This window comes from Mya arenaria, chromosome 6 (genome assembly GCF_026914265.1).
Source record: "Mya arenaria isolate MELC-2E11 chromosome 6, ASM2691426v1".
In the NCBI taxonomy this organism is placed as follows: domain Eukaryota; kingdom Metazoa; phylum Mollusca; class Bivalvia; order Myida; family Myidae; genus Mya; species Mya arenaria.
Window position 1 is genome coordinate 48,396,437 of NC_069127.1, and position 26,617 is coordinate 48,423,053.

A 26,617-nucleotide genomic window follows, 5' to 3' on the forward strand; every position below is an offset into this window, starting at 1 on the left:
ACTTTTATTTGAAAACGCGTACATGTAACTTTATATGTTTTAAAGGTAATACTACGATTCGTTATAGAAACGGGCCCAATGACTTGAATGTACAGTGATGTTTTCATTTTAAATCGTTTCATTCATGGTGGTGTGTAACCTTTAAATAGTACTCTTCACGAGGAGGTAGAAAATCAATGTTTACCCGCCATATGTCAAGTTGTGGCAAGTTGAGACGACTGTTTACATTAATAAACAATGTCAAAAAAGTGTGTAAAGCAGTGATATATTGATAGTAAGTCAACAGATTCAATCTTTAGTATATTATTTTTAACAGTTCTTGGCATTATTTTTCAATAAAAAACTGATTCAGTGATTGTAAAACTGTTAAAAATAAATAACTACATGTGATTTCCGGGTTTACATAAATGTACATGCATGCTTAGGTTTTTACCGATCTTCATTTATGCATTTAATAAATTTTCACTAACTTCCGTTTTTCTGACTTAAAGTTCGCAAATGTACATGTACATAAACTTTAAATAAGACAAAACAGATTCCAGCAGTCCAGGCTTAAGCCGCTTAAATACATGTAGATTTCAATGGCTATGATCCATAATGAACAACGGCATTCTCTAGTGCTTTTGACTGTTGAACAATACTGTATAATTGGCTTTTTGTATTGTAATAACAATATACATACATACATATTAACATAGATCACAATGTAACCATTTATAATGAATAACAATATTTTGAACGTACAAAGTTAGTTTATTTTGGCTATAAAATAACTTACTTATCTGGGGAACCCATTATCTGGATGAATGTTCCTCTTTGTCTTGATTTTGAATTTTGTTTTGGAACTCCTTTTCTTCATAGAATAACATTTTTTGGTTTAATTTTTGTTTTTGGGCTTGAACTCAAATTTTCTTTGTTATTTTTCCCTATTTATCTTCATTCTGTATTTGGTTTGACAACGGATCACACTGTTAAATTAAAGAAAATAGTAAATATAATTTTGTACATGTTTTTTTACAGTTTCATCAAATAAAGGCATATTGATTGTTACACAAGTGTATGACCATTGTTTATAGGTTTGTTGTATGAATTAGCTTTTTGTAACACAATGTAGTCAAACATACAGTACATGTACAATGTAGAATCTTGTAAATCTCTGACTTTTAGAAGGATAAGCCCAATTTGAGTAAAATATTTGATTTATTATTTAAACTTCTCACACATCTGCAGAATAATTCGTAATAAAATAATAATAACGTAAATCATAACATGTGAAAATAAATTCCAAAATATGTTTTTAACCAGGTTTTCAACGAAAACCAGGTTATTAGAATGAGGTTGTTGTTGGGCGGTCGGGTGGGCGTCAAACATTGGTTTCTGTTCAATAACTTTAGTTAGCATTGACCGATATTGATGAAACTTGGTGTGTAGGTAGTTTATGTGAAGAGCTAGCTTGGGATTGCTTTTGAGGGGGTGGGGCTAAGGTCAAGGTTGCCTGTAACTAAAAATAGAAAAATGGTTTCTGCCAACAGTAATTTTCAGTTTCGTCTCTTTTTTGATGAAAGTAAAGATAAAGTCATACAACAAATTAATTGGCTATAATTTCTGATTGCCCATAACAAAAACCTGGTTTCGTCGCATTGCGGCACTTCTAGTTAAATTTTTATTTTACTTTTTTTCATTAAGAAATTGGATGCCCACACCATTTTTCTTTTTTTTTAAGAAAAGTTTTGGTGTATTCTTAAATATTTAATAGTGTTTTAAAGCATTCTTGTTCATTTCTAGGCTTGTAATTCCTAGTTTAAGTAAAAATTACTCCTTTTTTCATTCAGAAAAGCACCAGACCAATTCCCAAAATGGTGTAAAAATGGCATTGTGGCTTTATTCTATTACCATTATAAATGGATTTTGACAATTATGTTTGCATATATATCAATGAAACATAAATTCCAGGTCAACTTTTCAGTTTAATATATCTCTGAAGAGATGAAAATTAGTGATTACATGGAAACTTTTATGATTGCAGATATTGACAATGACCTTATGAAGCTATGTACAAGCAATACCGAAGCAGTCAACAATCCGTGGATCAACTACTGGAGAAAAGTTTCTCAAACCTTTCAGTGGTAAAACATGAAGACTTTCAGTTCAAGGATTTCAATAAAAATCAGATCAAATTGCATTGATATTATAGAGTGTTAAAATTTACTTTTATTAAAGTTGTTAAAATCTTAAACTGGGTAAATTTAACACATAAAGTTATTGAAACAGAGTATGCTTCCTTCTAACAACTGTTCTTTCTTCCATGAAATATTTTGACAGACAGACCTGAAGAGTCAAGATGTGCTAGGAGATGTGACTGAGTCATCAGACACAGTCAGGCTTGTGTCAGAGTTATCTGACCACATTCATGTTGAAAGTGCTCTAGCGGAGGAGATACAGGTGAGTCTAGTTCTTAGTACAATATAACACATTTCCTTAACAACGGCTACTATGTGTTTCCAGTTAAAATATCTGACCCAAGGACACTTGCAGAAACCAGTTAAGAGACTTGCAGTGTTTCCTAAGGTCGGATTTAATTAGCTACAGTTTTGAAGTAATCAAATATGGCAGATTATAAAACACTTAAATCGAAGATAGGTCATTGGGTGGTTGGGCTTGAAACAAATTCTATAAATATAAAGATAACAAAGGAAAATAATGAAGACAGAAATAAATATAGTTTTCTGTCAGAAGCAAGATTTTAACTCGGTTCCTGTAGGTCTGTTCTAATGGACATTGATTATCCTCTTTGTCACAAAGGGAAATGTCTGTTGTAACAAAATGTTAACATGACATTGTGCGTACGTGCATGTATGCGCAGGCGATAACTGTGATTTTTGGCATCATAATATGATTATGATTATAACAAAAATCAGAATTGCAGCATAGTTGTAAACATTGAAACAAAAGTTGCCATAAATTGAATGCTTATATGTTATTAAAGTTTATTATTTATGGATGGTCAAGCATACTTGCATGAACAATTTTTATTAATTCTGTAGCAGTTCTTGCTATCAGTTAGCTGGGTAATGAGAAGTACTCTAATTGCCTTATTCTATTAACTATGAATTTATTTATTTTTTGATCAATTTAATAAAAGTACATTGGCCAGGCTCTAATGGGAATAAATCAGTTAAGCAATACAGTCAAAGTTACAGTAAGAGTTATCTTGCTTTGAATGTATAAATGCTGACAATGCCACATTTAACTCAAATACATGTGTAATGTAATTCAATTTTTCACTCGTCTGTCTGTGAGGGATAGTTACTGAAAACCTTGAATGAAAAGTTCTTTCTTTAGATTATTTTTTGGTCTGGGCAAGTTTTGTGAGGTTTCATGTTTTTGAAATTGTTATTTAGAGCAATGTGAAAGAAATATGTAACTGAGCTTTTGGGTAGACTTTGGATTTAATAACTGACTGTTACAAAAATATTAGATAATAAAACTACACAAAGTTAAACTGATCTCAAATATTGATTTCTTTTACATTCAGAAATGTTGGGACACAGTTGATTCCCAGTGTTCAAAGTACAATGGAACACAGGCTAGAAGTCGGGAACCAGATGATGGAGACTGGAAAACCATTCGTGTGTTTGTTTCTTCAACATTCACAGACTTCTTTTGTGAGCGAGAGGTCCTGGTGAAGAAGGTATGAAATTCATGGTTCAATATTTACACTCTTATTCAGCCTTCTGAATGCATATCTTTTAGATTACATGTATATTCATATTTGAAATTCAATGAATGCAACATCTGCGGAATACTTCTAATAGCACAACAATGATGCTTGCGATTGGGCTGGTTAAAACAAATGAAGACAAAACTGACATTTTAGACTTGCAATATAATAGACTTAAATCTTTAATCAGTCTGACTTCTAAATATTAATGAGAGTACACATGGATCTTGTTCAAGAAGAACACAACTGTAATGGTTTTGGATAGCTTTGTAATTGGATTATTTGAGAGAGACTTTGCAAGTAATGAGAGCAAATATTAACATTGAATATCTGGGTTTAATTCATTTGCTCAGTGCACTGATAGTCATGAAGTCTGACAGCACACTCACTGAATGTTTTCATACACAAAAACATTCAATTTTTCAAATATAATAACTGATGTTTCTAATTATAATAAATGTAATGTAATGTCCCCTGTAAGGTAACCTCAACTCTACATGGTGTTTGTAATGTTTATTTTATCTAATGGCAGAAAAATATACTGAATTGAACTAATGTTTTCCACACCATATGCTGCTGGAATTTTTTCTTTGCTTATTGATTGATGTTTAGTTGATAAAACTGAATGCCACCATTGACAGGTTTTTCCTGAACTTCGGGAGTGGCTGCAGACTCGTAAGCTATATTTAGTGGACTGTGACCTACGTTGGGGCGTTCCTCATGACGCAACTACAGCAGAGACAATTGCAATATGCCTGGATGAACTGGATCGATGTATGGAGGGGACTGGAGGAGAGCCGTTCTTCCTAAATCTTCTTGGAGAAAAGTATCCATTTACACTTTAAACATTAAGTTATATCTATTTGTTACTCTATACAACACTGTTTTGTTTTTAAAGGAAGATGGTCCTAAATGAATAATGTAAAGTAATATATATATTTAAACACCAAGTTTTTATCCTTAATTCATTTTTTACTACAAATCTATTTAGTATTTACACCGAAATTAGGCTTTGGATGCAAATAACGCCTTTTTGGATTTAAACCACATATAGCGTAAACTATAATAAAGTGAACTGTTTATGAGGGATATAAATGACAGCTTCATAATGTTGTTGTGCACAGTTGTCAATACTATGATTCTGTTCAGGTATGGATGGTGCCCGGCTGATGATGATTTATCAGATGAAGTTCGGTCACGCTTTGACTGGGTCCCAGAAACCTCCATTACATTTATGGAAATTCTACATGGTGCAATCAGGTACTAAACATTGTATTCATGGAAAATACACAGGTACTAAATACTTACAATGCCATATTCCATGTAATATTGTAAAAGCTGAATTTGTTTTAACAAAATGTCAATTTCTACTTGTCTTCCCAAACCCTTACCATCTTATCCTTGCACTATTGTACGCCTCAAACAATTACCATCTTATCCTTGCACTATTGTATGCCTCAAACAATTACCATCTTATCCCTGCACTATTGTACGCCCCAAACGATTACCATCTTATCCCTGCACTATTGTGCGCCCCAAACGATTACCATCTTATCCCTGCACTATTGTGCGCCCCAAACGATTACCATCTTATCCCTGCACTATTGTGCGCCCCACACGATTACCATCTTATCCCTGCACTATTGTACGCCCCAAATGATTACCATCTTATCCCTGCACTATTGTGCGCCCCAAACGATTACCATCTTATCCTTGCACTATTGTATGCCTCAAACAATTACCATCTTATCCTTGCACTATTGTACGCCCCACACAATTACCATCTTATCCTTGCACTATTGTACGCCCCACACAATTACCATCTTATCCTTGCACTATTGTACGCCCCACACGATTACCATCTTATCCTTGCACTATTGTACGCCCCAAACGATTACCATCTTATCCTTGCACTATTGTACTCCCCAAACGATTACCATCTTATCCTTGCACTATTGTACGCCCCACACGATTACCATCTTATCCTTGCACTATTGTATGCCTCAAACAATTACCATCTTATCCTTGCACTATTGTACGCCCCAAACAATTACCATCTTATCCTTGCACTATTGTATGCCTCAAACAATTACCATCTTATCCTTGCACTATTGTACGCCCCAAACGATTACCATCTTATCCCTGCACTATTGTACGCCCCAAACGATTACCATCTTATCCCTGCACTATTGTGCGCCCCAAACGATTACCATCTTATCCCTGCACTATTGTACGCCCCAAACGATTACCATCTTATCCCTGCACTATTGTACGCCCCAAACAATTACCATCTTATCCTTGCACTATTGTGCGCCCCAAACGATTACCATCTTATCCCTGCACTATTGTACGCCCCAAACAATTGACATCTTATCCTTGCACTATTGTACGCCCCACACAATTACCATCTTATCCTTGCACTATTGTACGCCCCAAACAATTACCATCTTATCCTTGCACTATTGTACGCCCCACACAATTACCATCTTATCCTTGCCCTAATGTACGCCCCAAACAATTACCATCTTATCCTTGCCCTAATGTACGCCCCAAACAATTACCATCTTATCCTTGCACTATTGTACGCCCCAAACAATTACCATCTTATCCTTGCACTATTGTACGCCCCAAACAATTACCATCGCATCCTTGCACTATTGTACGCCCCAAACAATTACCATCGCATCCTTGCACTATTGTACGACCAAAACTATTATTATCGCATCCTTGCACTATTGTACGACCAAAACTATTATTATCGCATCCTCATACTATGGTATGATCACTTTTTTGAAATAATATTGTTGAGTAGTTTAAATAACTAATTTGAAACGGAGAGCTGTATTTTTCAGTTTAGGTAAGTGTTTTTGATTTATCAAATAAAAGTTTCGATTTTGGATTTGTGACACTCTTTAAATACTTAACTAAAACTCTTAATCTTACCATATTTTGTTATTCGCACATTGATCAGATGGCCCCCTGGTTCTGGTGAAATTTAACTTTTGGAATGGCCATTTTAGAGTAGATCTGTTTCCTTTTTTAATGCAGAATGCAGAACAATAATGCCCAGTTTGCTGTAAGAACAGACTCCATTATTAAGGATGTTCCTGGTCACCTTTTATCCCGATACAAAAGCTCGGAGCCCAGAGATATTGAACATTTGAAGGTATGTACATGTACTGTAGTGTTTTGGTCATTAGGATTGAAGTATGTTGAAATTAAAGCATAACTTCTACTTTGAGTGTCAAGGTAAACTGCAAGTGAGTGCCAAGGTAAACTGCAAGTGCATACCGGGTATTTGAATCTACAATTGGACCGGTCTGTTATCCATGTTTTCTTGTCTTAAAATGTAACCTGAAAAAAGTTGACAAACATGTTGCATATATAAAGTGACGGACAGTTTTCCTGCCAAACATGACTGACATCAAGGCAGGACATATAATATTTTTTTATTTTGATATGTGAAAACCATGTCAGACTCAAGACAATGAGATATTAAGGATCAAAGTGTCTTGTTTGGTCATGTAAATTGAAATGAGCCAATTTATACTACATTGTATAATAATTTAAATTAGGCCCCCACAAAAATGTGTGAGTGCCCTAGTATACTAATCACCGTGTCTGTCTGTCTGTTTGTTTGTCTGTCTTCATATTTCAATGTGTTTTTTATTAATACAATGTAACTTATAAGCTGTTCAAGATATCAAATTCATACTTTCTAAACTTCATCACAGTAACAATATGCTCTTTTGTTAAATGCTCAAATATTGACTGATTTATGGCCCTTTGTATACTTTGAAACTATGACACCATTCAAAATATTAAGTTCAAACATTCTTTTTTTGCTAACAGTAATAATACGTTCATTTCTGTAAAGTTTTGTATCTTATGCTTAAGTATTGTCATATTTATGGCCCTATTTATACATAGAAATTATGATTGTTTTAATGGTTTAATTATGATTGTTTTTATGGTTTAATTATGATTGTTTTAATGGTTTTGTTATGATTGTTTTATGGTTTAATTATGATTGTTTTATGGTTTAATTATGATTGTTTTATGGTTTAATTATGATTGTTTTTTGGTTTAATTATGATTGTTTTTTGTTTTATGGTTTAATTATGATTGTTTTATGGTTTAATTATGATTGTTTTATGGTTTAATTATGATTGTTTTAATGGTTTTGTTAATTGCTTCAAAATTGTTTGAGATATTAAGTTTAAACTTTCAATACTTGTAATAATAAGCTTTTTGTAACAAGTTATGTAATTCATGCTTAAATATTGTCAGATTTATGGCCCTTTGCATACCTCGAAATTCTGAATGGTTGATGACGATTGATATATAGGTTATTGGTTATATACTCAATCAAATACATTCAAATTGCACCCTCTTCCAATTATTCTGTTATCGGGGGCCCTTTTCACTCCTATGATAACTCTAGTTATGAGGATTTATACATGTTAGTAAATGGACATAATGTGTCTTTTTTTCAGGAACTAAAACATCAGCTCCAGGAGAGGTTTTCCGCTCAGATATTTGATTACCAGTGCAAAGTGGATGGAGTTGTTACCAAGTTTGGAAAAGAAATTGTGAGTTTTAAACTAGTCTTATGTTAGAGCTACAACTATGGATTTTGGTTCTTGATCTTCTTGGTTGTTACTCTTACTTGTGTTATTGCAAATGCTACTACCGTTAAGTAATTACTAGTTCCTTTGATTCTTATTGTGTGTTTTCTTCTGCTTACTGTTATTTACTTCTTTCTCTTCTTTATCTACTACATCTCTTGCTTGTTCAAGTATTCATTTTTTTTTTAATTCTTCCATTTCTAAAAATGCTTTGGGTGAGCATTTTGTAACAGTTGCCCTTACTATATAAATGCTTCTACTCCAGAAATTGCCCTGTGGTCTAGGTGGTAACATACTTGACTGCCAATCCAGGGGTTGCATGTTCGATTCCCGCCGCTACACTAAATAAAATACTAATTGCCTTCTGGGAGGGATGTTAAATGGGGGTCCCGTGTGACAGTGCTATACATTGGTGCACGTTAAAGAACAAGGCTAGCTCAAACCATGATGTCATACTGTCCTACATTATGCTCCAAAAACCTAATATGACTAACAATCTTATCAGAGCACTCGCCAAATGGGCCTTGTCCGAGTGCTAGTATAAATAAACTAACACACCCAAGTTGCCCTGCATTCACCACCGTTCTTACATATCCTTTAACACTATCTGGTATTTCTGATACTTTCACCACACTACTAATGGTACTCCCTTTCTGATTTTTTTCTGCCTACATATTCCTTTGACAATGAACATATTTACTAGCACTACAATGTTTGTGTAGCAAAATACTTTTTGGCCTCCCATTTCTTCTGGTGTTCCTAATAGCATTCATATATTGATGGGGAAAATACTTGAATGATATTTTGCATGCTACATTTTTTAGCACCAATGTAATTAATTTGGTATAAAAAATAATTATGTTCATGTCTGGTAAACCTGAACCATTTTTGGACATGAAAATGTCTGCCAACAAAAAGCAGATCAAAATTAATATAAAGCAAAAAAAAACCTTCATAAACACCAACACTGTCAGGAATTGTTGATTTTCATGGCATGAACATCTGGCTACATTGTTATATAGCATGGCATACGTTTCCAGTAATACAAGTATGTAGGTTACTTGAACCCTTATGATATTAATTATTGTGTTTCCTATGGTGAAGGTTTTACTAGGTTCTGTTAAGCTTTTTAAGGACTATCATATTTCTGAGTGTTTTAATGATAATAGTCATTATGAGAATAATGCATGTAGGTTGTAGTTGTGGATTTGTGAGATCATCATAAAGTTTGTCTTTTAAAGAAGTCACAATATTCAAATTTTTCATAAATATAAAAAGTCAAAATTTTAAGCCTTAGATATTGAATTAATATAAACGTAGATATTTTGATGTACGCGTACTACTGTTTGTAGACAATGTTTAGCATTTCGAGGTTTCAAGGCATTGAAAAGTGGCGATATTAACTCTGAAGCAATCTATTATGATTGCTTTTATATTGGCATGAAAAAACAATGGATGTATAAGTGTCATGTGACAAAACTGCCAGACTGCACTGAAACTTCAATCTAAGACATTTGGGTGTGCCACATACATCATTAACAGCCAACAACAGGCACAACTGCGATACCAACATGGCACAGTGATTTTGAAAAAGAGACTTATATGAGCAATATACATATACCAGATGACCTCATTATCAGTGCAGAACTGTAATGCAAAAAAGAATTTGAATTACTGTTTGACACACATTTTCTGCTAAGTGTTTTTGCCAGCAGTAGTCAAATTTCTTTAATTTACTGTGTACAGTAACATGATACAATCCGTATTGACCTGCTCTACTTTCTTCTGATAGGTAAATGTCGTTGAACTGGAAGAGTTTGCAGAGAGGGTTTTGACATTTTTCAAAACAGCAGTAACCAGAATGTTCCCAAACCGTTCAGAAGCCATGCCGGTAAACTTCTCAACTATATTGACAGAAGATGGTAGGTCAACTCAATAGTGTTTTGGTGAACTCAATAAGATAGCTAATGTTTTAATGCAGTTCAAACACTGTTCTTTTGAGCTATTTGGTCTAAAGGGTTATTTTGGTCATTATACCCCCGACAAACAGAGTTTGAAGGGGGTATATTGGAGTCACCCTGTGGTCGGTCGGTCGGTCCGTCGGTTTGTCGGTTTGTCGGTCAGTCTGTTGCAATTTACCTTGTCGGGAGCATAACTTAAAAACTACTGGATGGAATTGGATTAAACTTCATACAATGATAGAGCATAATGAGAGGAAGTGCAGTGTACAATAACCATAACTCTATTCTTGCTTATTACTGAGTTATTGCCCTTTGTTACTTTTTTTTTGTCCGGAGTATAACTTGAAAAGTACTGGATGGAATTCATTGGAACTTCATACAATGGTAAAGCACAATGAGAGGAAGTGCAGTGTTTAAGAACCATTACTCTACTTTAGCTAATTACTGAGTTATTGCCCTTTATTTGTTTTTTTGCTGTCAAATATTTTTCCAGACAATAACTTGCAAACTACTAGATGGAATTTATTGAAACTTGATAAAATGATAAAGCACAATGAGAGGAGGTGCAGTGCACAAGAACCATAACTCTATTTCAGCTAATTACAGAGTTACTGCCCTTTGTTACTTTTTTCTTGTCCGGAGCATAACTTGAAAACTATTTGATGGAATTTAATAAAACTTCATACAGTGATAGATCATAATGAGAGGGAGTGCAGTGCACAAGAACCATAACTCTATTTCAGCCAATTACAGAGTTACTGCCCATTGTTACTTTTTTCTTGTCCGGAGCATAACTTGAGAAAACTATTGGATGGAATTTAATAAAACTTGATACAGTGATAGATCATAATGAGAGGGAGTGCAGTGTACAGGAACCGCAATTCTATTTCAGCTAATTACAGAGTTACTGCCCGTTGTTACTTTTTCTTGTCCGGAGCATAACTTGAAAACTATTGAATGGAATTTAATAAAACTTCATACAGTGATAGATCATAATGAGAGGGAGTGCAGTGAACAGGAACTGCAATTCTATTTCAGCCAATTACAGAGTTACTGCCCTTTGTTACTTTTTCTTGTCCTGAGCATTACTTGAAAACTATTGGATGGAATTTAATAAAACTTCATACAGTGATAAATCATAATGAGAGGGAGTGCAGTGTACAGGAACCGCAATTCTATTCCAGCTAATTACAGAGTTACTGCCCTTTGTTACTTTTTCTTGTCCGGAGCTTAACTTGAAAACTATTGGATGGAATTTAATAAAACTTCATACAGTGATAGATCATAATGAGAGAGAGTGCAGTGTACAGGAACCGCAATTCTATTTCAGCCAATTACAGAGTTACTGCCCTTTGTTACTTTTTCTTGTCCGGAGCATAACTTGAAAACTATTGGATGGAATTTAATAAAACTTCATGCAGTGATAAATCATAATGAGAGGGAGTGCAGCTTACAGGAACCGCAGTTCTATTTCAGCCAATTACAGAGTTACAGCCCTTTGTTACTTTTTCTTGTCCGGAGCATAACTTGAAAACTATTGGATGGAATTTAATAAAACTTCATGCAGTGATAAATCATAATGAGAGGGAGTGCAGCTTACAGGAACTGCAATTCTATTTCAGCCAATTACAGAGTTATTGCCCTTTGTTACTTTTTTCTTGTGCGGAGCATAACTTGAAAACTACCGGAAAGAATGTAATAGAACTTTATACAATGGTACAGCACAATGGGAAGGAGTTCAGTGCACATAATTCATTACACTTATTTAGCAAATTACAGAGTTATTGCCTTTTTCTGTGTTTTTTTTTGTCAAACTTTTGTCTGGATAGTAACTTGAAAATTACTAGATGGAATTTCATAAAACCTCATACAATGATAAATCATAATGAGAGGCGGCGTTCAGGGGTATTAATCACCTTCAGTGATAGCTCTAGTTTTGTTCTGATTTAGCTATTTAGTCTCATATTTCATTGTAACAAATGTCTCTTGAACGTATTCTAAAAGACCATACAAATACCCAATCATAATTTCTATAAATGTTTCATTGCTTATTTTGCATGCTTATGTGCAGGCCCTCGAAAAATAACCTCAAATTGAACAAGCAGTTGAACATAAAACACCAAGACCCCAATCATTCGTACATGTTCATCCGTACAATATCTGATACTTGGGGTTAAATAACTATGGAACATGTACTGTATTAACATTGGTTCAAATGTACTTGTTTATTGATATGAATGCCAATAGCTATAAGTTAAATTATTTACTTTTATTCCAGCCAACCAAAGAAGGTTTGTCAGTGAGATTTCAAACAATTTGATTGGTCGAAAATCAGATGCTGAAAAAATACTGGCTTATGTGAATGGGGAAATATCCAATTTGGAGAAAGGGAAATTGGGTAAGTGTTTTATCAAACCTAATCATAAGTATACCATCAATTATGAACCATGAATAAAGTATGCCACAGTTTCACAAAATACATTGTACTGTGTTGTAAAATGCCATCATATTCTCACTACAGTTTGTTATACTGCATAACTATATCATGTACATGAATATGGCAGTATTTTTAAAGTCTAACCAATGTTGCTGGTGATTTTCAGGCACAGGAGACCCAGTATCAAGTAAGTCAGTTTCTTTACCTAAGCCATCACAACATGTATATCTTACGCTCACAATTGTACATGGGTGCCTATCAGGGCTGATTAGTCTTATTGAGCTTATACAGTTAAGGTATGAGGTCACTTAAATCAAGATGCATGACTTGACTGTATGTCAGCAATACCAAATGTCTAGCAACATGGCTTTGACTGTATGTCAGCAATACCAAATGTCTAGCAACATGGCTTGACTGTATGTCAGCAATACCAAATGTCTAGCAATATGGCTTGACTGTATGTCAGCAATACCAAATTTCTAGGAACATGGCTTGACTGTATGTCAGCAATACCAAATTTCTAGGAACATGGCTTGACTGTATGTCAGCAATACCAAATGTCTAGGAACATGGCTTGACTGTATGTCAGCAATACCAAATGTCTAGGAACATGGCTTGACTGTATGTCAGCAATACCAAATGTCTAGCAACGTGACTTGACTGTTTGTCAGCAATACCAAATGTCAAGGAACATGACTGTATGTCAGCAATACCAAATGTCAAGGAACATGACTGTATGTCAGCAATACCAAATGTCTAGGAACATGACTTGACTGTATGTCAGCAATACCAAATGTCAAGGAACATGACTGTATGTCAGCAATACCAAATGTCTAGGAACATGACTTGACTGTATGTCAGCAATACCAAATGTCTAGGAACATGACTTGACTGTATGTCAGCAATACAAAAGGTCAAGGAACATGACATGACTGTTTGTCAGCAATACGAAATGTCTAGGAACATGACATGACTGTTTGTCAGCAATACAAAATGTCTAGGAACATGACTTGACTGTATGCCAGCAATAACAAATGTCTAGGAACATGACTTGACTGTATGTCAGCAATACCAAATGTCTAGGAACATGACCTGGCTGTTTGTCAGCAATACCAAATGTCTAGGAACATGACTTGACTGTTTGTCAGCAATACCAAATGTCTAGGAACATGACCTGGCTGTTTGTCAGCAATACCAAATGTCTAGGAACATGACATGACTGTATGTCAGCAATACAAAATGTCTAGGAACATGACTTGACTGTATGTCAGCAATACCAAATGTCTAGGAACATGACTTGACTGTATGTCAGCAATACCAAATGTCTAGCAACATGACCTGGCTGTTTGTCAGCAATACCAAATGTCTAGGAACATGACTTGACTGTTTGTCAGCAATACTAAATGTCTAGGAACATGACCTGGCTGTTTGTCAGCAATACAAAATGTCTAGGAACATGACATGACTGTATGTCAGCAATACAAAATGTCTAGGAACATGACTTGACTGTATGTCAGCAATACCAAATGTCTAGGAACATGACTTGACTGTATGTCAGCAATACCAAATGTCTAGGAACATGACTTGACTGTTTGTCAGCAATACCAAATGTCTAGGAACATGACTTGACTGTATGTCAGCAAAATGAAGATGATTTGCTTTAATTGCTCTGTAGTGGGGACATCAGTGTAGCAGTAGATGAAATTAAACACAAACAATGCCTGTTTTTAGTGGCCTCAGAACTTCAGTAGCAAATTTCCAATTATTATTATGAACACTTTCCCCCTGCAAATGTACTCAGTAAGCTTAGCAATTATTGTAGGCATTGTTCAACTTACTGTCTTGCAGGAAAGCCAGAACTTTGGGGAGATCTTGGTTGCCATGGGAATGAACTCCTTTGTGTCCAGGGAAAGGCTGGCCATGGAAAGACAACACTAATGGCTTGGGTTACACAACACTTGATAAAGGTTTTATATTTTCAATTAAGTAGTAGCTATTATAAACGATATTTTATCATTATTTTACAGATACTCAGCAAATTGTTTTGTAAGAACTATTCTGCCTCCTTGTTTGGTAATAATATGTACACATGTACATTATTTATGTAAATAACACTAGAAATAAGACATAGATTTTTAAGTGTTTTCAAACTTTTGTTATGAAGAATGCCCACACCAATTCATTTAGATCTTCTGAGTGTACTGTTGATTCAAACAATGTAATGATGTACAACAAGAAACTCATACTTTGACATTGGGAAATGGTTGTATAGCACATATTACACTGTGGTCAAACTGGAAGGGTTTTAAAACTGATACATCAGTTATTTCCAGTGATACTCAAAAATGGTGTGTTGTTCAGTGTTGTTCTACCATTTCTTCAAAGCAATGCTCAAAAGTATGATGTGATATAAGGACTGGGTGTTGCCTGTTCTACCATTTCTTCAAAGCATTGCTCAAAGTATGATGTGATATAAGGACTGGGTGTTGCCTGTTCTACCATTTCTTCAAAGCATTGCTCAAAGTATGATGTGATATAAGGACTGGGTGTTGCCTGTTCTACCATTTCTTCAAAGCAATGCTCAAAAGTATGATGTGATATAAGGACTGGGTGTTGCCTGTTCTACCATTTCTTCAAAGCATTGCTCAAAAGTATGATGTGATATAAGGACTGGGTTTCGCCTGTTCTACCATTTCTTCAAAGCATTGCTCAAAAGTATGATGTGATATAAGGACTGGGTTTCGCCTGTTCTACCATTTCTTCAAAGCATTGCTCAAAAGTATGATGTGATATAAGGACTGGGTGTCGCCTGTTCTACCATTTCTTCAAAGCATTGCTCAAAAGTATGATGTGATATAAGGACTGGGTGTTGCCTGTTCTACCATTTCTTCAAAGCATTGCTCAAAGTATGATGTGATATAAGGACTGGGTGTTGCCTGTTCTACCATTTCTTCAAAGCAATGCTCAAAAGTATGATGTGATATAAGGACTGGGTGTTGCCTGTTCTACCATTTCTTCAAAGCAATGCTCAAAAGTATGATGTGATATAAGGACTGGGTGTTGCCTGTTCTACCATTTCTTCAAAGCAATGCTCAAAAGTATGATGTGATATAAGGACTGGGTGTCACCTGTTCTATCTTTTCTTCACAGTATTGCTTGAAAGTATGATGTGTTATTCAGACTGGGTGTCACCTGTTCAATCATTTCTTCAAATAATTGCTCGAAAGTATGTTGTGTTATTCAGACTGGGTGACAGTGTTATTCAGACTGGGTGTCGCCTGTTCTACCATTTCTTCAAAGCAATGCTCAAAAGTATGATGTGATATAAGGACTGGGTGTCACCTGTTCTATCTTTTCTTCACAGTATTGCTTGAAAGTATGATGTGTTATTCAGACTGGGTGTCACCTGTTCAATCATTTCTTCAAATAATTGCTCGAAAGTATGTTGTGTTATTCAGACTGGGTGACAGTGTTATTCAGACTGGGTGTCGCCTGTTCTACCATTTCTTAAAAGCATTGCTCAAAAGTATGATGTGATATGAGGACTGGGTGTCGCCTGTTCTACCATTTCTTCAAAGCATTGCTCAAAAGTATGATGTGTTATAAGGACTGGGTGTCGCCTGTTCTATCTTTTCTTCAAAGTATTGCTTGAAAGTATGATGTGTTATTCAGACTGGGTGTCGCCTGTTCTACCATTTCTTCAAAGCATTGCTCAAAAGTATGATGTGTTATTCAGACTGGGTGTCGCCTGTTCTACCATTTCTTCAAAGCATTGCTCAAAAGTATGATGTGATATAAGGACTGGGTGTCGCCTGTTCTACCATTTCTTCAAAGCATTGCTCAAAGTATGATGTGATATATTAGGACTGGGCGTCGCCTGTTCTACCATTTCTTCAAAGCATTGCTCAAAGTATGGTGTGTTATAAGGACTGGGCGTCTCCTGTTCTACCATTTCTTCAAAGCATTGCTCAAAGTATGATGTGATATATTAGGACTGGGCGTCGCCTGTTCTACCATTTCTTCAAAGCATTGCTCAAAGTATGATGTGTTATTCAGACTGGGCGTCGCCTGTTCTACCATTTCTTCAAAGCATTGCTCAAAGTATGGTGTGTTATAAGGACTGGGCGTCGCCTGTTCTACCATTTTTTCAAAGCATTGCTCAAAGTATGATGTGATATATTAGGACTGGGCGTCGCCTGTTCTACCATTTCTTCAAAGCATTGCTCAAAGTATGATGTGATATATTAGGACGGGGCGTCGCCTGTTCTACCATTTCTTCAAAGCGTTGCTCTAAGTATGGTGTGTTTTAAGGACTGGGTGTCGCCTGTTCTACCATTTCTTTCCAATGAAGCCAAAAAATATGGTATGTTATGTTGACAGGGTGCCACCTGTTATATCGTGTTTTAATAGTATGGTATGTTATTCAGTATCTAGAAAAGCAGGGTGTGTTAATCAGACAGGGCGTCGCCTGTTATACTATTTATATCCAGTGTTGTTCAATAACGTTTGTGTTTCTTTTAGGCTGGGTGTCGCGTGTTCTATCATTTTTGTGGCTGTTCGGGGTCGGCGAGTGTCCTGTCTGTTTTGTTACAGCGATTGTTGGCCTTTCTGACACAAGACTACACCAAGGGTTTGTAAAAATATTCATAAAGTAGCAATGAAGTATTGCTATTTAGTATGGTGTTTTAGAGTAAAAGGAGTGTATGCCGTCATACATATAGATGGGACTATTATAACGTAATAATATATAAAGTTACAAATTAAGTACGTTGTTAATATATCATTAAAATACGATGTCATAATGAGATATAACACTATTGAAATAAATCCCTTATATAGACTAAAAGTCTTGATCTCCTGATTTGATTCGTAATGCGATTCAACACACAGTATTTGTTAGACTTGTCGCATTTAATTTCAGAATTTCTAGATAGCTTATATGACAGCGACAATTCGATTCTGCTAGAGAAAATCAAACAATGCTTGGTTACCATGGCAACAAATGAAGACCGTAGAGAGAAACTTGTGTTTGTATTTGATGGTCTTGATCAGGTGTGTTTGAATGATTTTATATCTGGTATTTATCTTAATATAACCTTTATTCGTAATTCAATATAAAAGCTGTTAAAGCGTCGTTACGCTTGCTTATGTTTATTTGTTACACTACAAATGCGTCATCGTGAACCAGATATCACAATTCTCATTTCACATTTTCTAATTAGGAAGTTTGTTATTGCTTTTGCGACAATACTTTTTAGAACGTGTGCTTATTATATAGAAATAAAACTCATTGTTAACGAATAGGAAATGTGTAATCACTATTGTTAAAATAACCCTTTTGTTCAACATTTATTTTTTAATGTGCGATCCAATATAGCTTACAGATGCTAACAGCATGTTCCACCTATCGTGGTTACCTCCCCATCTGCCGGGGAACGTTCGGTGTATTGTAAGCACCTCCACCCACCCACCTACCCTTAATCGCATACAGGAACACGCGCATCTCTTCCTGCAAATCAACAACCTTCAGAGAGATGACGCTCAAACAATCGTTGAAACTTTTCTTGGAAAGTTTAACAAGGTTGGTGTTTAAAGGTTTGCGCTCGTAAGCTCCTGCTGTCTTCAAATTTTAACTGCCAAAAAACATGGCCAAGTTAAATAACAAGCTGGAAAGTCCCAGTCACTCAGGGTTATGACCATTGATTTGACAAAAACAATATTATTGTCAGTGTATGCTCTTTATTTTGCATTGTTCATCAAAAACAAAAATGAAAACATACATTTCATGGCAATAAGGCAGTGAAGGACTGATTACCGCAAACAATTACTTAATAATGTTCGTTACATTTAATATGCTATTACTATTTATATTAGTGTTGATAACAATTTAAGTTTATAACGATATTGGTATATTTGGAAATGCTCTGTTGCATAAGTAGAAATAAACTTCTGTTCTGTTGTGTTCTGGTATACAATACTGTATTCAACGCTAGTTTGCGATGTTGGTAATTTTATGTGTTCTCATCTAATATCAATTGAGAATTTGTCAAATTGTGTTGAATTCTTTGAAGAGGCTTGACCCCAAACAGCTACAGTTGATTCTGGATTCGAAGTGTTCAGAGAGTCCGTTTTGGTTGTACCTGATCTGCGAGGAGTTACGTATCTATGGCGATTTCCGAACCCTGACACACCGCGTCCAGGCGATAACAACCAGCATGGCTGCTGCTCTCCAGGCGATATTAACCCGACTTGTGGACGAGGATGATACAGGCGCTATGAAAACGGTACGATGTATCAAGTTTATTCAATAAAACAGTTCTAAAATGTAAATAAGAGTTGAAACTAGAATGTATAGATGGTGATGTTGATTGTTTGATGGAGGAAAGCTGTTAACGTTATCATTAACGAATATTCGGAAGATATATGTTTTGTTTTAGAGAATATACCTTTATATAATACTTTTGACCAGTCGTCTGTTGTACAAAAAGTATTTGCACAGTTATTAAACATTCGTATATTGTATCGTAGTATGATTGCTTTTGAAAATAGTGATACCTTATTTCAAGCTATTACAGGATTTTGAAATAAAATTTGGGTGCAAGTATTCTCAATACCTCACAATAATATGAGGAATAAAACAATGATATAGATTGAATTATTTCATTTCAGACCTTGTGCCTTATTGCATGCAGTGATGACGTCATCACGTGCCTCGACTTGCAGCGGATGCTCGGCGATATATCCGCTCGTGAAGCTCTTCCGCCGATGACCTGGTCCCGTGTGCGGCGGCACTTGAAGGCTTATCTCCGCATCCTGGATGGCTCTGACACAATCAGTTTCGTTCATGCTGACATTAAACGTGTAAAGAAATATACTAGTATTAACCTCATACTCGTGTATTTTTTTATAATTTTTTCAGTAGGTTTACGCAATTACGCGGAATTCGCACTCACATGCATTGAAATAGGGATTGGTATATTTACATTGAACTGCCGCTCCTTGACAACACTTTTATTAACAACGATTGTAAAATAATACTAATAATTTGATATAATTTTGATATTATGATTATAGTTATATATATGTCTATATTTGATTTCCAGCTTTGTTAATGAATACCATTGTGTGTAGAACACGTGCGTTACGTATGTATGACCTCTTGTAACATGTTTTTTAATACTTCAGGTGATACAGGAATGTTTTGTGAAGAACAGGGATGACATATCGCGGTACCACACTAAATTGTGTGACTACATCGAACACTGGTGTGAAAACACGCTCTTGAGGCGAGACTTTCTCGCGTTCCATATGGTGAAAGCAAATCTCCATAAAAGGTAACGCCGCGGTAATATTGCCGTGAAATTTCATTAGCACCTGATAATGGCTACTGTACGCATGCAGCCTTAAACCGATGAATAACAAGAAACAAGTATATTTTCAATATTGGTATTTCATTTTACATGCAGGTGTCTGAGATATTACCTAAATTTATAACATTAAATAATTATAAGATTATCTTAAGAATGCTTTATTGTTCATCACTTGAATGCTGATAGATGAATGTTGTTATCTACTGTGCGCTAAATTGTTCATCGGAATAATGTTGTGTACGGTGCTATATGAACGAAAGCTTATAATGGGCGCGTGTGCAGTTGTGTTGTTGATGTCACCGATATTCTTTAATTAAGGGAAATTCTCTAGTAACGTGACATTTTGTTCCAGTCTTATCATAATACCTCATTTGCCTGATATTACTTCGTTAATATTCTTATAGTTTTCTCATTTAAATAATATAAAATAATAATTATGTATCTGAAGAGAGATTTATGACCACTTCGCATACATTAATTATTTATTTCAGATTGCTGAACTTTCTGAGAAACGACCTCGACTCCAGCAAGATTCCAAGCTTCCGAAGAAGTAGCTTTATAAATGTACTTGCATTTCCTCATTTTTTGTAGAAACAACTCAGTTGCTTTCGTAGTTGTTTATGGTTATGTCTATAGCTTATTCAGCTTAATTACATTATCTTAATTTTATATTTTATTTATATGATATTGTATTATATGCATGAAAAGATACATGCATCTAATTAATATTTTTCTTCACTAATTTTTGTTTGATGTTAAATGAAATGTTGGTAACTAAACGTGCACATTTTAAGCCTGACGAAAGCTAAATACTATATGACAATGATTTAGAGGCGTTTTTCCTTATGAATCTTCTTTTGTAAAAAGCAATACAGACTCTGTGCTGAGTATAAACATGGAAGCATTTCGTGTTCAAGTTGACGCCAGATGCGTGTCCTCATGTGCGTGCCTTATGTGTGTGCCTTATGTCTTAAGATTAATTCATATTTGTAAATTAAAGGTTAGTAATGTAATTAAATTATAGTTATAGTTAAGTGACATGAATTAAATCTTAATGATTAAGAACGGGCAGAGTGAGCTTAGCCAAGGAGCCTTAATAATCATTTAAATCTGAATTCAGGTCATTTAACTGACTTAAAGTACAACCTCATTGGCTGACACATTGCCAACTCAAAATCTGACGCAGGGAATGTGCATCAGATGATTAGCCTTTAAACACGGCAAAAGTTGAAATTCTTAATGAATAAGCCTAGTACTAAATGTTTGCCTATCTGCAATTTCATTGGCTGAAATTATAGGCTGTATTCTAAGTTCCATTTAATTCAAGAAGATGTTTTATTTAAAATTTGATATTAAAGGCAATCACATGAAGGAAAAATGCAATTGACAAAACGGCGGTACTGAACGTTTTGATACAATGGCCCCCACATTGTCAAGGCCATATAGTACATGTAATTGGCAATATAAGATCTATACTCGATAACAACAGCTGGATGTGTATGTTTTACAGGACATGAGATGCCGACATCTGGCTGACCCCGTGATCAAGGGTGTCCACCCAGCGCAGATATGTCGATTTTGTAGGCACGGAAAGGCTGTGTTCCACCCTTCTAGAATGCACTTGAATGAGAGAATGTGCGTGGTTTGTGGAGGGTTTACAATGCCCATACCTGGACGAAATGTAGATGCACACTTGTGCAATTTTCATGGTGTTCACATTCGACCAGAATCTCCGAAGTGTTTCCTATGTGGGAAAATACAAGGGAAGGAATTTATGTCCCCTGCTGTACTGTGTATGCACTGTCAGTTCCATAACAATGGCAAACGGTGTTGCGTTGTGGAAGTCAAGTAGACTTCTTTGTTAACCGACGTAGCGTTTAACTGTGGCATCACGCGGACAATGCGGAAACAAGTTATTCCTGACGCAAGGACAAACAAAAACTGCAGAGTGATACTTTAACAACCTGAAACTAGTAAATAAAGGAATACGTGTATTGTATTTATTTCAATACTATCTGATCCGTATGCATGCTATATATGCTAACTTTTTGTGCATATCTGTGATAATTAGTTGCAATATGTAATTTGTTGATGTATATATGCAAAAAATCTATCTATCTCTATACACAAATGTACATGTTGCTAAAACGAAATACACATCTTCTTTCACACTGCCTTCTGTCGTTTCTATAGAAAGAGAAACTGATGTTCATTTCGCATGAACCGCTTGGTGTGATGATTTTCATTGCTGTGCTCTGATTGTGTAAGCGCGACGTGATTTGACAAACCGTTCAAACGCCCCGGGGGGCCTTCAGCAGACGTTAAATGGTGATAACAGATCTTCAACTTTTATATTACCTGACATATTGTATATTGTAGAATTTTACCAATTTAAAGAGACGAAAACATGTAAATATCAGGATAGAATGAGCATCAAAGGGTATAACTGATGTGAGGTTAAAATTAAAAATACTTCGCTTATTCGAACACAGAGGACAACGAAAACACATCTTACATTTATTTCTCAAAAGATCAAAGATTGAATTAAGCATTGCGTTCAGCTTTTAAAGCTGCACTCTCAGAGATAAACCATTTGAACATTATTTTTTTTTGACTTTGAAAGAGCAATATTTTGCGTAAATATCTGTGAACCAATGATATAAGGTTGCTGACAAAACATCAGATCGTAGATTTTCATATTTCCGTTCGAAAATGTTTTGTGGCTTAAGAAAAATGCATAAAACATCAGTTTTTAAAATCAGCGATCTAATTTTTTGTCAGCAGGCTTGTATATCTGGTTTCCATGGATTTTCGAAAAATATGGATCGTTCCTAGACAAAAAACAAAAAAAGTTGTCAAAACGTTCAATCTGTGAGAGTGCAGCTTTAATACTGACAATAGTAAAACCAGTGTTATGCCAGGCGTGGTTGTTTAGATGTCTTTGCCATAAGAGTCGATGCATTTTGTATTAAAGATTCCTTGTTAACCACCATGCAGCTAATAGTTTTTCTAGAAACGGTTAAGTTTTAATTGCAACGTATTATAATTCAAAAAATCTCTTTATTTTGTATACTCCCACTTTCCATCAGTACATGTACTTATTCTTTGTGTTTAGATAACACCAAAACGATATCGCCTGAGTCGTAGTTTGAGAGAAAAGGCCAAGATAAATTAATTGCTATATTTTCATCCATTTTTTTTCTTACTTGACTGATTCACCGTTGAATATGCATAAGGGACCATAAACATGTGTTTCTAGACGAACCACGAACTCCATTGAAACACTTCTCCTTTTTTACACGTGAATGTTATACATCGACACCGTAGGTATGAATAAACGCCGTTCCCGGACAGTACCGGACCGATACGCAAACCAGACCCATGTTCAACATTTGTGATTGAGTCAATACATTTTAAGTGGATGCGGTTAAAGAAGGGGCGGGCGGGGACGAAAATATAGCAATTAATTTATAGTCACCTAATACAATGAAAATTACAGGGACAAGCCCATTAGTGAAACTCTCAAATATTCCCTGTCTAGAGGCACATTATGTCAAGACTCGATACTGTTAGTCCTGCGTTTGTTGTTAAATAAGTATAGGCAATGTATTCATGTTGATTGTTACATACATATGACTAGTTATTCTATTATTTATTTAAGCCTCACTTTTCTGGATCTTAGTGTTTAGCTCACGCTCGAGATATAGTGAAGTTAAGCCCTAGATGTCATAGTCTAAAACGCAATCACGCAATGCTAGCATTGTTCTTGAAGTTTGCTTAGAAGAACTAATCATGGTGCTATTTAAAGTCTGATTAATTTACTGATTGTAAAACTGTTATATGTCATGAAACTTGGATGTCCGCTTTTGTTGTACAACCATAATACGCTTATGCACGCGCTAGATTAATCTAGATCAGGTCAGTAACGCAAGAGTTGTTGCCATTGAATTAATGAAGAAAGCGAAAATGTGTCCATCCGGAGCCATAACTATGTAACTAACCGACAGAATGTAATGAAGCTTATTTGAAGTTTCAATAACCCCCATAGTGTATTAGTGCACGTGCAAGATTCTTCTAGATCGGAAAAGTCACACAAGAGTTATTACCTAGAGTGACAACTCAATGGGAAAAGCTGAACGTAGTCCGTCCGGAGCCATTATAATGTAACTAATTAACAATGTTTGGCTGTTGGTCTTGTCCCTCTTGTTTCCATTGTACCCTTAAAGTAAACTTAATATAACGCTTTATAGCAATATGACGGTATATCAGCGAAAGATTTTGAACATGGGCATACTACGTTGCCTTTGCTTGTTTTATAAAACAAAGCAATCATTTTCAGGTGCAACGCTCTATAAAGTCATTCCAGTTTATCAATGACAATGACAATGATATGGAATCTACAACGCAAGTATGTTAAGCAATGGACCCACAAAAAGTGTTGCATATATAGTTTTATATGCCCCCTTTTTATTATATTTTAACCCAGCATTTGTTTCAGGACTTAACTTGAAAAGCACGGGTACTGAAATATATTAGTTAATCATTAAATGATACTTAGACGATAAAGAGACACTGCGAACTTTTGATAAGTGCATTACAAAACTATTGGTCAATATCGTATCAGCGTGTGCAAACCAAGTGAGAAATTACGTCGTATATGCTACGTCGGAAGGCAACATTTTGCTTAAAATGAAGACTTAAAACAAAGGTAACTTTTCGTTTGCTACACCATTTTAAACGAAACAAAGGGCAGTCTATCCCGCTTGAAAAGCAACGCCTTCGTTTTATTTCCGGAGTTTGATAACGTGATTAGTTTCATCAAACCGACAAACCAGTTTCCAAAATAATGTTTTGACAGTGCTCCGTCGACGGCCGTTTTGTGAAAAGGTTTGTCGAAGGGTTTTAAGAAACTAAACTTTCAATCAAACTCTGGTAAAATACAAAATGCGGGGCTCCGTATGCGGCGTAGACTGCGCTTTGTTTTGAACAATTAAAATGGTGAAGGAATAGTGAAATTATCTTTGTTAAAAATCTTCAATCGAAGCAAAATATTGCCTTCTGACGTACCATTTATGACGCAATTAATCACGTGGTATACACACACTGTCGCATGTCCAGTTGAATCTCTCTCGAATAACATTCATGAATTCAAATCAGGTTAAAAGCAGACCTCTTTTTTCGATTTTGCGCTTCGAAAACATCTTTTCTAGTAGTTCTTTGGTATGATTCTGATACTTCTGATGAATTTGCCCGGAGAAAAACTTGGACACTACCAGATAAAATTGGCAAAACTCTTGAACAATATTACCTTTTCAGTTGAATCTCTCTCGAATAACATTCATGAATTCAAATCCGTTAAAGAGCAGACCTCTTTATTCGATTTTGGGTTTCGAAAATAACATTTCTAGTTATTCTTGGTATAATTTGGAAGGCGAGAACATACAACGTCTTGTTCTTTCTGCGTCTACACAAAACATATGTTGGTGCCGTGAAGAAGCAACCATGCGGCCCAAAAAGCTACTTTTACGAAGACCAGTGGCAGTGGATCCTTCTTGTTTTGATTTCCGGTGAACTTTGTGGAAGAAATGTTGCTAGAGGGAGTAGAAATGCCTATACAAACACAGCCAATGATGATAGTGCTGAATCACAGACGTTTATGGCCCCAATTCCTCGAAACGTCTTAAGTCCCTTGTAATAGGATTAAGGTAATTGCACTATTTTTGTGTTTGCTATATTTGCATTTTTAAGAGATGTTGGACTTTAATAAGAAATAATCGTTATGATACAAACTTTTCAGATTATTTTCAAGGTTAACTAAGAAATTTGGCTTAATGAAATAAGCTTCTTAAGCTTGTAACGCTTAAAAACTTACGGGAATTGGGGATCTGGACTGCCATGATTCTGATGGTATGAAATACCTACTGAACTTAATTTATTAATAACCGTTACATCTATACCGAAGAATGTTATGCTTCATGTATACTGAAAATACAGCACAGCGGACATGAGTTCCCTGCCGTATAAATACCGGTTGGGCGCATTCTCCATCAAACTCATACACATTCTAGTAGAACGTGAACTGCAGCGGCGTCTCAAACAGGACAACTCGGCGATTGGTCTGTTTTAAGTGTGTTTTCTCCTTTAAGAAACAATGCGTACAGAGTTGGTAAACTTTAAACTTATAATTCAATAAGGTTACGACTTACTAATTATTACGATAATAAAACATGACAGACAATCCATAGCATACATTGTTGATATCATATTGTTGCTAGCCCAAAATATTAGCAATAAAAATGTAACCAACCAGCGCGGGTTTGCCATCTTTCCAATATGGCAAAACTAATTTAAATAGGCCCTCGTGCTAATGCCCTCGGACCATTATCTGATGCTACAAGTAAATTGTCTTCATTTGAATGAAAAAACAATCACAACGCATAACCTGTTAGTACGAAAGACAACCCCAATCAGGTTGGTTTAAATGTACATAAAAGTCCTAT

General features: G+C 35.4%; 1 protein-coding gene across 2 annotated transcripts; it reads left to right on the top strand.

Annotated features, from left to right (window-relative positions):
• Nucleotides 1-184: 184 nt before the first annotated feature.
• LOC128236823 (telomerase protein component 1-like) lies at nucleotides 185-22,286 on the top strand. 2 transcript variants are annotated; one of them, XM_052951940.1, is made up of 21 exons: nucleotides 194-274; nucleotides 1,021-1,076; nucleotides 2,027-2,126; nucleotides 2,323-2,442; nucleotides 3,536-3,691; nucleotides 4,363-4,547; nucleotides 4,871-4,981; nucleotides 6,770-6,887; nucleotides 8,218-8,313; nucleotides 10,142-10,271; nucleotides 12,589-12,708; nucleotides 12,914-12,934; nucleotides 14,596-14,714; nucleotides 17,269-17,377; nucleotides 17,669-17,799; nucleotides 18,125-18,328; nucleotides 18,819-19,031; nucleotides 19,417-19,608; nucleotides 19,933-20,081; nucleotides 20,609-20,681; nucleotides 21,628-22,286. In XM_052951940.1, exons 3-21 carry the CDS (start codon nucleotides 2,052-2,054, stop codon nucleotides 21,967-21,969), a joined length of 2,664 nt encoding a protein of 887 aa, XP_052807900.1. In that variant the 5' UTR covers nucleotides 194-274; nucleotides 1,021-1,076; nucleotides 2,027-2,051; the 3' UTR covers nucleotides 21,970-22,286. The 2 variants fall into 2 exon arrangements, with proteins under 2 accessions (XP_052807899.1, XP_052807900.1); XM_052951939.1 differs by lacking the exon at nucleotides 1,021-1,076 and having other exon boundaries at nucleotides 185-274.
• Nucleotides 22,287-26,617: the final 4,331 nt, after the last annotated feature.

What these genes read in the sequence shown, in the direction of transcription:
- LOC128236823 (XM_052951939.1), top strand. Translation starts at nt 2,052, where the DNA reads ATGTACAAGCAATACCGAAGCAGTCAACAATCCGTGGATCAACTACTG. An exon ending in AACTATATTGACAGAAGATG is followed by an intron (nt 10,272 to 12,588) that starts GTAGGTCAACTC and finishes CTTTTATTCCAG; the next exon opens with CCAACCAAAGAAGGTTTGTC. An exon ending in TTACACAACACTTGATAAAG is followed by an intron (nt 14,715 to 17,268) that starts GTTTTATATTTT and finishes TGTTTCTTTTAG; the next exon opens with GCTGGGTGTCGCGTGTTCTA.